At 43.1% G+C, this 16,286-nt stretch overlaps 1 protein-coding gene across 1 annotated transcript in view; it reads right to left on the minus strand.

Moving 5' to 3' along the window:
* Dgkk (diacylglycerol kinase kappa) overlaps nucleotides 1-12,157 on the minus strand; it is a 132,505-nt gene extending 120,348 nt beyond the window's left edge. Inside the window, exon 1 of the mRNA XM_046442445.2 lies at nucleotides 11,564-12,157. Coding sequence (XP_046298401.1) covers nucleotides 11,564-12,157 — 594 coding nt within the window. The remainder of the gene's footprint in view (nucleotides 1-11,563) is intronic.
* Between the last annotated feature and the right edge of the window lie 4,129 nt (nucleotides 12,158-16,286).

Here is a 16,286-nt window from a genome sequence, read left to right on the forward strand (position 1 = left end):
GAAAAGAAAAGAAACTCATGATGAGAGCCACTGAATGCTTTTATCCCATGTGAAACCAAAATGAATCCACCCCGCCCCCACCCCAAAAGGCCTGGAGATCTCATATCAAGTTGAGTAAATTAAAGCAGAGGAGACAACAGCAATGTCAAAATTATCATTTTAATTGAAAATTATTAACAGTCAAGCAGAGTAAGTACTTTGTTGCTAGAGGTGAGGGAAAGAAAAGAGAACAATATCCAAAATTTGGTGTAAGAAAAAATGAGGTTTTACTCAAGCCCATCCGGAATGAAATTGTCAAAGTATACATTAATTGAGGTTAGACTGAAGAGTAGCAACTTGTTAATTTTTTGAAAGCAAGAATCTTGTTCTGTAGGTGCATTGATTTTCCTCTTTACTGTTTATGCTTACCTGTTTTAATAAAGTGACATCACATTTTCTTTTATACTGCAAGGAACATGTATAGTAATATAAGTATACCATGAAATAATATGTGAAAGGTATAATAATTCATGCAAATGACACTTATCAAAGTAAAATTAACAATTAAGATCATTATAAAAATGGGGTTCAGAGACTACTGTTAGGATTCAAGAAATAGTCCCCTGATACTGATTGAAGCCTGCTTCAGGAGAGGGAGGACTCAACTGACAGAGCCCAGAGCTAAAGGAACTTTCCTGGGGTTTCAAGTCTCTCTATTCATAGCCAAGCAGCTTAACAAATTTTGCTAATCAGGTACTTTTCATATTCTGCCTCAAAGTTGCAAAATCTCAGATGAGAACAGGTAGAGACATTAGTTGCAGGAGAAGGCAAATGAATAAACATCCAAGATTGTGAACATTGTTAGCAATCCCCCCCTTCCTATTCCTGGAGGCAGGGTCCAGGCTCACTTCCCAGGCCCACTGTCTCCTGTTTCAGGAGAATTACGCAAATTTCTGGGCAGGGGGAGCATCAAGCCTCTCTCTCAGAATCCCACAGTATTGATTAGGAGCCTCCAGTCCCTGGCTCTTTGCTTGAGGGAAATGAGGTGGGAATCCCTCTCCTCAGGGGCCAATATCTCTTTTACAGGCTCTTTAAAGCAAGAGGCTTAAACAATAAATGCCTGTAATGCTTTGGAAGATGAAAATCTCTAAGTGCTACAGACAGGGTTGAAGATTCCGATCTTACTCAATAATGCATTATGTTTGCCTTTTAAATTACCGATTCAGCCTTGGTTGGATTGTATACAGTTTATTAACTCTCAATCGTCTACCACACTTGGTTAATGAGAGCTGGATGGATTGAATATTCTATCTCCTTATAATTGTCAATAATGTCCTCACACATGAGTATTTCCCTTTTCAGTCTGAAGTACTTAGCTGAGCACGATACAGAAACTTTGTATTAGAAATAGAGCCATCAGTGATATTTTTGCTTATGGTTATAAGTGACCCAAGAGGTCAAGTGTGGTGGTGCAAACCTGTCATCTCAGTGGCTTGGGAGGATGAAGCACGAAGATTGCAAGTTCAAAGCCAGCCTCAGCAACTAAGCAATGCCCTCAGCAACTTGGCAAAACCCTGTCTCAAAATTTAAAAGGGGAGAGGAGGCGGCACTGGGAATGTGGCTCAGTAGTTAACTGCCTCTGGGTTCAATCCCTTGTACTCTCCCCAAAAATGTGACCCAAGAGAGTCTCAGAAATTTACATTTTCCTTTTGTGAATTTAACAGTGGAAAGATGGTGGATTTTGTTCTGGATCCGCTTCTCCAAAGCCAACTCATATAAAGCTACCTGGACAAATGAAATTCGGATATCCAAGAAAGTACAGTAAGTGAAAATAAAATAAAACTGCTATTTTATATGGGAGTATTCACAACAATGTGTCTTCACAGAATGTATTATTAGTGTATTGCTTTGCACATCAAATACACGCCTGCACAATTACATTTCAAGCACATGTTTATCAATAAGTTCATATAGCAATTTGACTAGATAAATATTAAGCTAAAATTTATAAGTATATCCTAAAAACAATAGAGAACAATGAATATGATCTAATAATTAAGTTTGTGACGGGGGGATATGACTGGAACAGGGGGAAGGCTGAAACACATTTGTCCATTCCCTGACATCTTACTATATAGACTAAATGCATGTAGTCAGAGAAAATAAATGGATAAACATAGCAATATATTTTTACAGTAATTATCTCTCAGTGGTGGGGTGGTAGAAGATTTTTATTTACTTTTTGGAAATTTCCTTGATTTTCTACATTCTCTGAAATTAGCACAACTTCATTTATTACCCTGGGTTTTTGAGAAGAGATTTTGAGACAATTGGCTATTAATAGTGAATACCTCAGCAAAGCATCTGATAAAACAAATAATCACCATTTGTATCTTTGTTTTGGTAATTGGGTCTCTTATTTATCAGTTTTGCTTAAAGTAAGTCTCAACTATGCAATTTTGTTTACCATGGACTCCACTGCTTAGCACAGTGCTAGGCACAAAGCAGAGGGAGCAAGTACTCAATTTAATTTTCATGTGTGTGTGCTCACATACGTGTCTGTGGTAGTGGAGATTGCACCCAGAAACTCTCTACCACAGTGCTACCTCCCCAAGCCTTTAAATTTTTTTTGGGGGGTGGCAGGATCTCATTAAGTAGCCCAGGCTTGCCTTGAACTTGGGATCCTCTTGCCTCAGCTTCTAGAGTATCTAGGAGTAGAGGTGTGTGGTACCATACCCTTCTCGATTTTGGGGGGGGGTACTGAGGATTGAACCCAGGGTGCTCAACCACTGAGCCACATCCCCAGCCCTTTTTGTATTTTATATAGAGACAGGGTCTCACTGAATTGCTTAGGGCCTTGCTAAGTTGCTGAGGCTGGTTTTGAACTTGTGATCCTCCTGCCTCAGCCTCCTGAGCCACTGGGGTTACAGGCATGCACCAATTTAATTTTTTAAAAAATAAATGAATTTAAAAATGTGGAAAACTTTAAGTCTTACTCTCTGTCTATATGACTTGCAGATTTTATGAATTTGTGACAAACAAGTCTTTACCACCCTACAAGAATGGAAATTGAAGCCAGCACATCTTGAGACAACCACTGTAAAATGGTATGTCACCCTCGTGACAGAACTGGCTAAGGGTCCTTGCCTGTTAGGCAAAGGTGTGTATCTCATTGGGAATTACCAGCAGAGTGTCACTGCTTTAAAGTTTACTATCTACTCTGTAAAATTAGAAGTAGTATTAGAACAAACAATGATGCAGCTCATCCTGAAATCATCTGTTTGGTTTGGAAAAGAGGTATATATGCCTTTTCCCCAGCAGGTTTGCCTTTCCAATTCTTTTTTCTTTGGACAGGGTTTGCCCTCTTGAGTGCTTACCCTGCCTAGCTATGGGAAAGGTAACTGTAAATAGGCTGAGGCAGAGGGAAGCCAACCTGGGATTATATGTGCACCTCCCTTTAGCCTTCCATGCTCAAATTAAAACTCACTGGGAGGATTTGAGAGGGATATTTATTACCTTTTCTTTGTGTAATATTTCTGAGTCTGTGGAGGGATTGGGTCAAGAGGGTGCTTTTTTTAGAAGACAGTTTTTTTTTTTTTCCTCTCTTTGTTTTGAAAAACCTTCTTAGGGCAAGAAAGTTCAATGGTGCTGGTAGCTTACAGCCAACTTGCCTTGGGGTAAGAGGGTCCCAATTATTTAAAAATGCTTTTTTCTTATTGGGTGTAGACAGAAATAAGACCATTGATTTTGGTGAAGTTGAAGGTATCCCCTGTTGGGATAGAAGGATTTTTCTTAAAAAAAAAAAAGTCTGGGAGGAAAGAATCTTTGCTTTAGATGGGGTTGAGTGAACACCTATTTTTAGGTTTGGAGGATTTCCATTAAAAATAGGTTTGTGAAGAGGTACTACAAGGGCCACCAGTTTTAATGAAGTTGAGGAACCTTCCCTAGGAGGATTTTTCTTTTTCTTTAAATAAATAATTTATTTGGAAGATATTAGATTGGGGACATCTCTCCTTCAAAATATTTTTTTTCTTTCCTTTAAAAAATAAGCAGTGAGGGCTGGGATTGTGGCTCAGCGGTAGTGCACTTGCCTGGCATGTGTGAGGCACTGGGTTCGATTCTCAGCACTGCATATAAATAAATAAAAAAATAAAGGTCCATCAACAACTAAAAAAATAAAATAAAATAAACAGTGAAGATTGGAAGATAAAAAGGATACCTTGGGTTGGATAAATTCCTGCCCCCACCCTTGAGGAAACTATAGAGGGAGACTCTATGGTGTTTCCTCCTTATTGTAGGGTGGGATGGGTTGATTATCAGAAATAACATGCATTGTCTTCAAGATGGTGTGGACACATCTTTCCTGAGAATTCCTTCCTTTAAACCTTTAATGAAGTAGCTCTTTATTTATTTACTTTTGCAGTTCTGGGGATGGAAGCCAGGGCCTCCCACGTGTGAGCTGTATCACTGAAGCCACACCCCCAACCCTCTTTATTGTCTTCCTTGTGTCTTTCTCTCCTTTCTTCCCCATCTCCTTCACTATTCCCTCCCCTCTTCTCCCCCTCCCCCAGCATGTGTCACTCTCTCCTTCTCTGTCTTTCCCTGTTTCACCTTCCCTCTCTCTCAACCTCTTTCCTTCTCTCCCCATCTCCTTTTTTTCTGTTCTCTCCCTCTCTCCTTCCACCTTGTCTCTCTCCCACCCTCCTCTTCCTCCTTCCCTTCTTCCCCTAGCTCCTTCTCTCACTCACTCTCTTTTTTGCTTTAAGAAAAATATTCCAGGACTTTGGTGACTTTCCCTTAAAAGGGGGAGTTTAAAAACCCTCTTCAGCCTGTGTCGTGGTGCAAGGCTGTAACCCCAGCAGCTCAGGAGTCTGAGGCAGGAGGATCATGAGTTCAAAGTCAGCCTCAGCAAAAGTGAGGCACTAAGCAACTCAGTGAGACCCTGTCTCTAAATAAAATACAAAACAGGGCTGGGGATGGGGCTCGAGTGCCCCTGAGTTCAATCCCCAGTATCCTTCCCCCCAAAAATCCCTCACATTCTTCCTTTTCCCCCCTCTAGTTCTGAATGTATTTACTTATTTTGAGGGGAAAAAAAGGAAGGCAGTTTTGTTGAGGATGGGGATTCTTTTCTTTAAGTGGATGTTTTTGTTTTTTGTTTCTGTTTCTCCCCTACATTTTCTATTTCTCTTCCAATTAAAAAACAAAAACAAAACAGTTTCTGTATTAAAAATAAAGCTTTTGGGACTGGGATTGTAGCTCAGTGATTGAGAGCTTGCCTCACATGCACGAGGCAGTGGGTTTGATCCTCAGTACCACTTTAAAAAAAAAACGAAGATATTGTGTCCATCTACAATAAAAAAAATTAAAAATAAAGCTTTTGAGTTTGTGTGAATTTGGGTCAACTCTAATTAGAGGATTTCCTTTATTTGTTCTTCTTTAAAAATTCACATTTATTTAAATTGTGCTCATGGATGTTTGTGAGGCTGGAACATTTTATTAATATTATTCCATCCACCAACACACACACCTTTCATTATTAATTTTCTTTTATATCATAAAAAAGCATACATTGAGAATAAGGCTCATGTGCTTTGGTCATCTGAGGGTTGTATTTCTTTTCTTTTTAAATGTTTAATTTTTTTAAGTTGTAGTTGGACACAATACCTTTATTTATTTATTTACTTATTTTTATGTGGTGCTGAGGATCAAACCCAGGGCCTCACATGTGCTAGACCCACTGAGACACAACCCCAGCCCTTTCTTTTGTTTCTTTATTCCCTTTCTTGGAATTAAGAATTCAGAACATTTGGCAAGATCAGGAACCCTGTCTTTTAATATTTTTATTTTTAATTAAAATGCAAGTATGGGGCACAATAAGTACATTTCATTGACTGATAATTTTAAGAGTATCTACCCTTAAAACAATCTCCTTTTTTGATTGTTTTCTTCAAAATATTAAAAATTAGGGTGATTTTAGATAGGGCATAGGGGAGGGAGGGCAAGGGAGGGGACATAGAGGTAAGAAAGATGTAAGTACATGAATGAAGACACAAATGGTGTCAATCTACTTTGTGTACAAACAGAGACTTGAAAAATTGTGCTGTATATGTGTAATTGAATTGAATTGCATTCTGCCATATTTTTAAAAAATTAGGGTAGTTGTGAATAATAGTTATTTTCTTTGGTGAGTTTGGAGGTACTGTCCTTATGAGGATCTCTTTCTTTTATTTCCTTTTTTATATTCTTTTTTCAATTTCTTTGGTTGTTTGTGGGAATATAATAGATCATTATCTTGAGGTTAGGGGATAGACTCATTTAGTTATCTTTTATTTTATGCAGTTCACATGCCATAAAATTAACCATTTAAATGTGTACAATTCTGTGGGTTTTAGTGTATTAACAAGGTTGTGCAAACATCAGTGTTATCTAATTCTAGAACATTTTAGTATCCCAAAGGAAGACCTGCACCCCTCAGCCATCACCCACTCTTCCCCTTCCATTTTGTCCCAGTCCTTGGCAACCATTCATCCCCTTCCCATCTCTAAGAATTTGCTTATTTTATAATGATTATTTATTTATTATTGTGGTGATGGAGATTGAACCCGGGGCCTTGTGCATGTGAGGCAAGCACTCTACCAACTGAGCTATATCCCTGACCCAGGATTTGCTTATTTTTGACATCTCATTGAATTGAAAGAAATAATATTAGGGAACTTTGATGAGGTTGTGGGCCTCCCTGTTAGAAGAATTATTTTTGTCCCTATAATTTTCACCAGGGATTAGGCATGGGACATGTAGTGCAAATAAAGTTGAAAATTTCATGAATTTTTTGAAAATTAGAAATGCTGTTTAATTTAAGATGTTTATTTCTCTTTTCATAATTTTTATTTAGGGGAATAGAAACTTCATGAGCTTTGGAGGGGGTGAGGGGAAGATGTTCCTTTAGAATTCTTTCCTTCCTTTCTTACCTTTCTTTTAAAAATTTTTGGAGGAGAGATAACTTTTATTATCTGCAGTGACTGTCCCTTTCTTTTCCTTATAAAAAATTCATAATTTTTTTTTTCTATTTTGAGAATAAGGTTTATTTGCTTTGATGAGGGTGTAGCATCTCCGTCTAAGAATGACTGCATTCTTTCTTTTTTAAATACTTAATTTTTTTTTTCCACGGAGGGAATTACAGTCAGCAGGCATTGGAAAGGCTGAATATCCTATCATTCAGGAGGATTTCTATTTATTTCATTTTCCAAAAAAAGGTCTTTTTTTTGTGGGTAATAGGTTCAAGGGCTTGTGCTTCTTCTCTTTCCTTGTGAGGCTCCTGTTCTATGCTGGCCCCCTCTGGGAGCCTGGGAAGTGGAGCAGCAATCACTGCTTTGGGAAAAAAATCAGAGCTAATGAAATGTCAGCTAAAAAGACTTTCCTTAGACAAATGAGGATCTTATGTGTCACAGAAAGCCTTGTATTGAATATTCCAGAAATATCCACAATACATAAATTAACCATTGTACAGTATTTTCTGTCAACTGTTTTCTTTGCCCTATGCTATCGTGCTGCCTTCCTCAGGGGAATAAAAGGGTTAATAATGCAGATGAAATCATTCTGTAAACTGTAAAGTGCCATACTAGCAGAATAGATTAAATAATCCTTATTACAATGTCTCTGAATGGTTTCCTGACTTCTATGGATTTTTACCCTTTCCTGGGAAGCACTTTGGATAAAGGCTCAACCTTTCCTTTTGGGCTACCCATCTGCAGAAATCCAAATCATAGATTTTTATAAACACTTAAGAAGAGTGCTCTTGGAAAGGAAAGACCACTGACCAAATGCCTCATTATCTTTTCTCAAACATCCTGCAGCAAATGCTCAGGAGCTCTCAGAATATACTAAATAAGTCAGATGGTTTCATCAAAGGCTGGCAAAGAAGGGGGAATGAACCTAAGAAAAAAAGAAAATAATTTTGTCCTGAACTTCAACAGGTTAAACATCAAAATGTGTATTCCAAAAACTGTTCACAGTCACTGCAGATATTCTGTGCACTTAGGAAAAAATTTATTACTCCTGAAACCAACAACATCACCATTAGTCTGCTACTGCTGGGACTGCATGGGATAAGGACACTTTACAAGCCATTTTTAAAAAGGTGTTATAATAATTTTATTCTTAATTATGGTTCCAATATCCATTATGAAAATGGAAAGATTGACTGTATTTCCTTAAGAGCTATATATTCCAGGCTATTTAAATAAGCATTTACTTCTCACTCTGAATCCAATGAGAATGAATTTTTATTCATTCACAGCAGCAGCATCTACGTCGCTGGAAATGGAATTAATAGGTTTCAAGTTTCAGCAACTAATTATTGAGCAAAAACCTGGTAGGCTGCATGTACCAGGTCTGAGAAAGACAGTACTTACTTCTGGAAAGCTCACAAATAGGTAAGATAATAAAATATTTGGGTAGGAATTGCCAGACATGATATAAATAAATGCTTGCTGTTTTACAAGAAAACATGTGTCCAAAACACCAGTTTTGTGGGCAAAAAAATGTTCTGTTCTGATTTTGGAGTAGTACTTTGTAGTCATTAGAAGGGATATACAGACCCCTCCCTATTCAAATAAAAGATTTTCATTGATTGCTGGTATAGTATGATTGCTGGTATAGTATGATTATAATTTCATAGCTGGTCAAAATCCAGTGAATAAAAATATAAACTGTCTTTCCTCAAGCACAGCTGAGGGGAGAAAAATGTGATCCACTTCATATAAGCCCCCCAAGCCCCCAAGAGAGTATAGCATTGTTAAAGAACCAATTCACACATCCTTACTTACAGTTGCAGCCAACAGGAGGGAGACCATGGCTCATTTCCTGGGAATCAAAACATTTTAGAAAGGAAGGAATAGGCAGGTTTGGTTCACAGACTGCATAACCTTGATAGCTATTTGGAAAGAAAACATGAGCCCCCCTTTCTTAGTCACTACCCATACTCTTGGTACAGAATTCCAAACAGCAAGTCCCAAAATCCCCAAAGAAAACAGACGACAGGCTGGAAGATGTTGTATTTTTACTGCAGTACCAGTCGATGAAATTAACTGGAAGAAGTTTGCATTTGTATTCAAGCACTTGGCTTTGTTAATTTCATCCTTTGAATTATTATACTAGTTTCATGATAATTAAGTGGATTTTATTGTATGGAATTTTGTTTTGTTCCTTGATATTGTGTGTGTGTGTGTGGTTGTTTTCCCCCATATTTTCCTCAAGGAGGCAGTGTTTGAGAACAATGCCACTCCAACTAAGATGGCAACCTGTTTACCTTGAATGTTAAGATTCAAGTCAGCTGGTTGCAGTTGCTACTTGATTGAAGAGGATGCCGCAGAGAATGGTCCTATCACTGAAGATCAGATATTCTCAACTGCTCAGAGAGCAATTACAGAGCAACATGGAGGGTATTGGGAAAGGGTTCTGCTCCTAGCAATCTGAGCATATTTAACTAGATCTTTTGCATCCTTCAAAATCCTCCAGAGCCATTGATTAGTTAATCTTCATGGCTTTCTTGATGGATGGTCAGGCAAAATCAAAACCCTGGGACCCTGGACTCCTTGCAGTGCTGTCAAGTGTCTGTGGGACAGCAGTCCAGCATGTCTGAATGGACATTATATACAGAAAGCTAACCTGATAACCCTTGCCTTGATCCTCCAAGTCAGTCTGGCAACAGGAGTTTTCAGAACATCTCCTACCAGCTTGACAGGAAGATTTTTATTCAGGATTGAGGGTGGGGGGAATTGGAGGATGGGGAGACTCTGGGCCTCTAATCAGCCTTCCAGAGGCCAAAGAGTATTAGCTGGCCATCTTGGTAATTAAGTCACTAGGTGTCAGTTTCCCAGCCAGGTTCCCCAAACTTGACTTAAGATGGCCACTGATCAGGTGATTCCTGCTGGTCTCCCTCCCACCAGCTAAATGTAAAATCTTCCAAAAAGACCAGAGCAAGCCTCAGGGTTAGTGTGACCCACCATGTGGAGCTGCCCCACCCTTCCCTTTATTGAGATCTCAGCAGGGAAAGGGAAGGTATCTGCAGGAAGGGGAAGGATCCACCCCCTTGTGAGAGTGGGAGTATTGAATTAAAGAAAAAAAAAGTCTGAGTCCCCTACCAGCCTATTTTATTCATTTATTTTTTAAACCTCTGCACTTTTTGTCTTCAGTGAAACTTTTCCCTTTAGACTTCCTATTTTTCAGTCGTTTATCACTGCAGATATTTTGCAAACTCAAGCTTTCCTACTAATAACTCAGGAAGCAACCAGCGCTTCCATTTCGTGGTGCCAATCTCTGTTCCCGCCTCCACCCCCGCATTCTACATTCTACAAGTGTGTGGTCCTCAGCGGAAGGGTTCTGGAGCCTTGTCCCTTTGCCCTGCCAAACAGCAGGATGGACTGGCATTGTTGGTGTGTTGTTCATTTGCTCGTTTCTCTGTGTTTTCCCAGGGTAAGCTATATTGAAGTGTACGTAAGCATTATCGTGATTTTCACTGTTTGTGGAACGAAGTTTGGAGGAAAGAAAGAGTAGGGGGAGCACAGCGAAAGCAAAAAAGACTCTCACTGAAAAGCAGGCTGATGAGGTTTCAGAGATCCAGGATAAATACCAAAAACCTCCCTCCCTCCTCCCGTTTGGGTTGGTGCCCGAGGACCCTCGACGCATTTTTCACTGGCTAAGTGCAATGGTTTAGAAGGTATCTCTGTAGACTGGTAGAGATGAGGGTTCCCATTCATACACTCTCAAATCCCAACTCTTATTTTCTTGTGTCTAAACCAGGACTCGTGTACCATTCCAACTGGCCCTGGTGTGGGATGCCAGTTGCGGGCTTGTGACGCGGCACATCACTGTATCACTGTTTGCGACTACCTGCTGGGAAATCCTGCAGACAGATGGAATGGTGGCTTCGACACACGCATGCTCTCCCCTTCCTCCTAGCGAACCCTGCCCTTCCCCTGCAGTGCGCGTGGGCGTGGGCGCCGCCCATCCCCTCATCCCCCACCAAGAGTACCAGTACCCGGCAGCCCGCAGAGGCGCCAAGCCCCTCCCTGGACCGTCGCCAGTTGCGACCCAGCCTGGGCGCCCCCTCCTCATGGCAGGGAGGGGGCCAAGTAGGCGGCAGCTCCGCAGCCTGGGCCTCTGCGGCAGTGACCACGACTAAGAAGTGTGTCCCACCGTCCCCATTCAATCCCATCCTCTGTGTACCCGGGACCAGCCCCAAACAGGTCCCTTGCGCTTCCTGAAGGCATCTTCCCCCTCTTTTCCCAGACAGGCGCTCATCGCACTGTCTCTTCTCCACATGGGGAAAACTGCTCCGACTCCCACCCCTTCTGTCACCTCCATTCCTAGCCCCCCAAAGCCCACTCTTGCTTCCCACATGTTGCTTCCCGCCTCCTAATCGCTTCCCACTCCTCCTGGCTCCCCTATTCCTGCATCTTTCTGAACATCTTGGTCAGTGGATGGCAGTCAAATGGGATGCAAGGGATACCAGGAGTCCCCTAAGCTCAATAACCACCTGACTTCGCCTTGCTTCTTTCCTCCACCTCGGGGGTCTTTTTCTTACCTTTATTCTGGACCACGTCACTGGTGTTCGGGGTGACGGCAATGGTGAAGTCTTTAGATCCCTCTCTCGAGGGACCACTGGACACTGCAGTAGACATGGTGCTGGACTCGGTTTCGGACCGGACTCTGGAGCCGGCTCAGGGCAGAACTCTGGGGCAGGTTCTGGGGCCAGCTCTAGGGTCGGCTCTGTGACTGGTTCTGGAGTTGGCTCTGGGGACGACTTTGGGGCAGGCTCTGGGGCCGGCTCTGGGACAGGTTCTGGGGTCAGCTCAGTGGCCAGTTCTGGGACTGGCTCTGGGGCCGGCTCTGGGGCTGGTTCTAGGGTCGGTTCAGTGTCTAGTTCTGTAGCTGGTTCTGGGGTCGCCTCCGGACAGGGACCTGGAGCAGGCTCTGGACAGGACTCTGGTGCCGGTTCCTGTGAGGGGTCGGGAAGTGGTGGAGGAGCCGGAGGCGGTGGAGCCGGCGGCGGTGGAGCCGGCGGCGGCGGAGCGGGTGGTGGCGGCGGCCAAGGCGGCGGAGGCTCTGGAGACTCCAAGAGCTGATCTCCATCCTGAGGCGGGGCAGTGCCCTGGGCCGCAGCAGCTTCGCGGTCCATGGCTGCACACCGCTTCAGGTCCAGGCAGTCGGAGCCCTTGAGCTTAGAGGGCTAACGAGCTCTCGGGCGCCCCGCCCACTCCTGTCCGACATCCCCTTGCGGGGTGCCAAACTTTCCCCTGCCGTGCTCCATGGCCGGCTCCGCTCTGAGGTCTAACCCAGGGGCGCTCAGCGTCTCCTTGTACTGGAACACGCCCCTCGGTGTGCGCACACCTCTTCGTAAGCAGCCACGGGCCAGATGGGCGGGAAACAGAGGGGCTTGCGAACGCGGACTGGGCAGAGCGCTTGATGACCTCCTAGCGACGCGCACAGAGAGGAGGGGGGAGGCATAAAGGGGAGGGGGAGTGGAGCGGGCTTCGAGGGGAGGATTTGGAGCCCGGCCGCGTTTAACTCTTTAGTGACACAAATGAAGGGGGGGGGGGGGGAAACAGGCGAAGTTGAGGGTCTTTGTAATCCCCCTAACCACTCAGTCGTGAGCTGCTGCTCATAGCAGCTTCCATCCTGTGGCTGCTCTCTCACCTCAGCAGCAGGTGAGCCTAGTCTGGGACCAACCTCTTGCCCCCATCTTCAAGCCTCGGTGGGCAAGTAATCCTTTTTATCTAACCCGGGAAAAGAAATTAACCTGCAAGGGGTTGGGGTTGGTGTGTGGGTGCACGGGGTCAGGGGAACGGGATTCCACCTCCTTTGAATTGAAGTAAAATTTGTCACACACACACACCCCCAACCCTGCCTCAGGTTTTGCATTTCTGTGCTTTGCCAGATCCCAGCGGTTTGTCGTTGGGTACAGGGTTTGGGCTGCTTAGGGAAAGGAGTGTGATGAGGGAGAATTGGAGCCCTGGGTTTCCGCAGCCTGCAGCCCTGAGAGCAAGGCGAGAGTGCCCCGGCAGCGGCAGCTGGGCTGCGCGCTTGGGAGCTGAGGGTACCCTGATCTCCGCAGCTAGCAGGGCAAGTCTGGCTGGGCTTTGCCGTAGGAGACTGCCTTTTGCTTTTAGCTGGACTTTCCAAGCATCGGCAGGACTTTTTACCGAACTTGTTAATGTTTGTGCGTGTGTGTCTTGAGCTGGGAAAAATTCACTGCAACACCCACACCTTTTTCACCTCCTGAAGCACTCTGGCATTAGGAATGGGAAATTTTATTGCTACTAGAACGACGGGTCGCTGCCGCAGCACCCTTCCCACCACATCAGGAGACTTGAGAAGCTCTCTTGGTTAGTCACGTACGCATACATACAAACCATCATCTTAGTCAGACCTACCTAGACTTTAGACGCCAATATACTGCCAATTGCAATTAAAATTTGAGAAGACTTCCCATCAAGCTACTGTTGGGTGGGGGTGGGGTGGGGGAGGAATACCTATAAACCTAATTTGAAATATGACAAGTGAATTTATTTCCCACACACATAATGCTGCAGTTGTGGATGGCAGCCCTCCATCTGCAGTCCCTCCTCTCTCGCTATCTTCTCCCAGACCATATCCCTCACTAGTTCCCTCTTCTTTTGCCAACCTACACTGACCCGCCCAGAATTATCTAGAACCTGCAGCATTTTTCTCTTCCCTACACCACGTCCCAGCAGGAAATAATGCCACAGAACACAGTCTCACCTAACCCCCTCCAAAGACCAGAATCTCTGATGAAATCTGCATTTCCCGGATCCTTGCTGCAGCATGGCAACCTAAGCCCACCCTTCCGGAGATGTGTTTCACTGCTTGGCAGCTACTAAGCCTAGTGCAGGGACAATCTCTAACCCTTGGGGATGGAGAAGCCCAGGGGAGGTGAACCCTAGAGTCTCTCAGGTGGCAGGCCTCTCAGTAAATTCACCCTTGTGTCCACCATCTTCACCTTCCTTGGGCTTTTTCTCCTCTCTCCTCCCCCACATTCAAACAACCAAGGTGCCTTTAACCCTAAGAGTTCAGATCTGAAACCTACAGGTGCCAGATCTGATCAGCTTGTAAGCCCAGGCTTGGAGCTCATTTCTCGGGCTATCACACCTTGGTGAAATCCCTGTCCTTAGAAGGAACCAATATCCTACATTTAAATATTGCTTTTCATGAAACCCTGCCATGTAGTTAGAAGGACTGAAGGCTGAACAGCCACAGAGTAAGATGGCCTCTTAGGTTAGAGAGCAATGAGGTGGGGCTTGACATAGACAGTATGTCTGTTGTCAAGCAGGACACAACCAGGGGACAACTTGGAGCTATTGCCTTATGTACGTTCGTGGAAACTCCTGTCTATAATTCTATGCTCAATCACAATGAGTCCAACATTATGATGTAAAATATCAGCACAAGGTCAGTTGAGATTGTTTGCATGTGGCTTTTGCTCCTCTAGGGTGGGTTACTGACAATACATTGCCTGAATTATGATACGGTTAGATTTGAGGGTTTCAAAATATTACTCCTCAGCACATCACAAGCTGCCTTATAGCCTTCTGCCACAGTAAAAGGTGTTTGTTCTGGTCTCTCTTCAGATGGCATTGAACATAATGCTTTACATTGGGGAAGGGATGGTCAGAATTGTTCATTAGTACCTGATTCGGGAAGTCACCTTTCTTGTAACTAGTATACATCTTCCTTCTCCCTGTAACCTGTTGGAGTCTGTGTGTGTGTGTGTGTGTGTGTGTGTGTGTGTTCAACAAAGCTTTACTTAGATTCTTGGGTATTTTCTGCAAAACCTAATCCTGTGCTAAGGCCATAGTAAGCAATTCAGGAAATGTCTGTTTAATGGCTGATTCATTGCAGGTTACTGGTTTGGGTGTCTTTTTGCTGCATTGCTTGTTAGCAGTATTTGATATTTCAGATGATTAATGATCTCCTAAGAGGCTCTTTTCTAATTGAACAATACTGATAAAAGGCCAAGAGCTACAAAAAATTTTCTTCAAGCAGGCATACCAGCATGATGACCATTTCCACAGAGTCTTGAATGGCTCCATAGAGACATAGTTCTGGATGTCCCAGGGCAGATGTGGTCCCTAACCTGATACTATTTGGCATGTTGTATAAAAGTAACCTGATTGTGCTGGATGAAGGATTAATCAGTATAGTGGCTCATGTCTGTTGCATGTACAATCTTTTATTTCACCCCTACACCCAGCATTTACTCTGATTCCACCCCAAATAAAGACCATCCAAGTCATCATCAGCCATGCTAGGAGTTCCGGAGAGGCAAAGTAGAAAAAAAAAAAAAAACTTGAGAAATGTAGCAAAATTAAAAGCTCTTCCTCCTTATTTTCATTTCCTTTTGTTACCAAATGAGAGAGTAATGCTGCAGTGCTAGAATAAAAGCCCCATTTCCCTTAACCAATTGTTTCAAATTCCCTAAGCCCTCCGTTTTAGAGAAATTTGGGAAGAAATCAGTGCTTCTCCTGAGGCTTAACAGGTGCTGACCTCTCCCACCCTCACCACCTTGGCAGTGTGCAAAGCCCAAACAGCAGCCTTTATAATAATCTGCTAAATAAAATTAAGAGATGGGACCACGAACAGCATTTACAGAGAAAGGAGAGGATTCAGGCAAGTAATTGAGATGGGATTAAAATGCAAGCCTGTTATCCTTCACTCACTCTGGTCTCCTAGGATTTAATTGATACAGGATTGTAGAGATAAAAAGTTAATACCTTGCATTCATATAATGCCTTTTGGTTTTTAAAGTACTTTCACATACAATATCTCACTTGAGCCTCACAACAAATGTGTGAGGCAAATAATCTGGATTCCCACAGCACATCTCCACCCTCTAACCTTTTATAGAGAAGAAAACACAAGTCCAGTGAGATTAAGTGCCATGTCTTAGGTCACAGAAATAATTAGTGTTGGAACAGACATTTAGAACTTATGTCACTCAACTCCCAGCTGAGGGAGACCAAAGCACAGTGCTGACCTGGGAGTTGTGAGACAGGGGCTATGTAAATCCTCTGTGGTGCAGAATGGGACGCTGTCTTAATGCCCATTTCCTTCTCAGCCTATAAGAGGAGCTATGACTCTCAGATTTTTATCTCTGTGTTTCTCAGCTCTCTCTCTCTCCTAGGGACCCCCGCCTCCGGACGGTACTTAATGAACTGTTGATCAGTAACGAAACTCACTATAGGAGATCCTTGTTTAGAGGAACATTTTTGAATATGTATGTAATAGAA

The sequence above is a fragment of the Marmota monax genome, unplaced genomic scaffold (assembly GCF_021218885.2).
Source record: "Marmota monax isolate L192 unplaced genomic scaffold, Marmota_monax_Labrador192_F-V1.1 WCK01_AAM20220418_F8-fsc00170, whole genome shotgun sequence".
NCBI lineage: Eukaryota > Metazoa > Chordata > Mammalia > Rodentia > Sciuridae > Marmota > Marmota monax.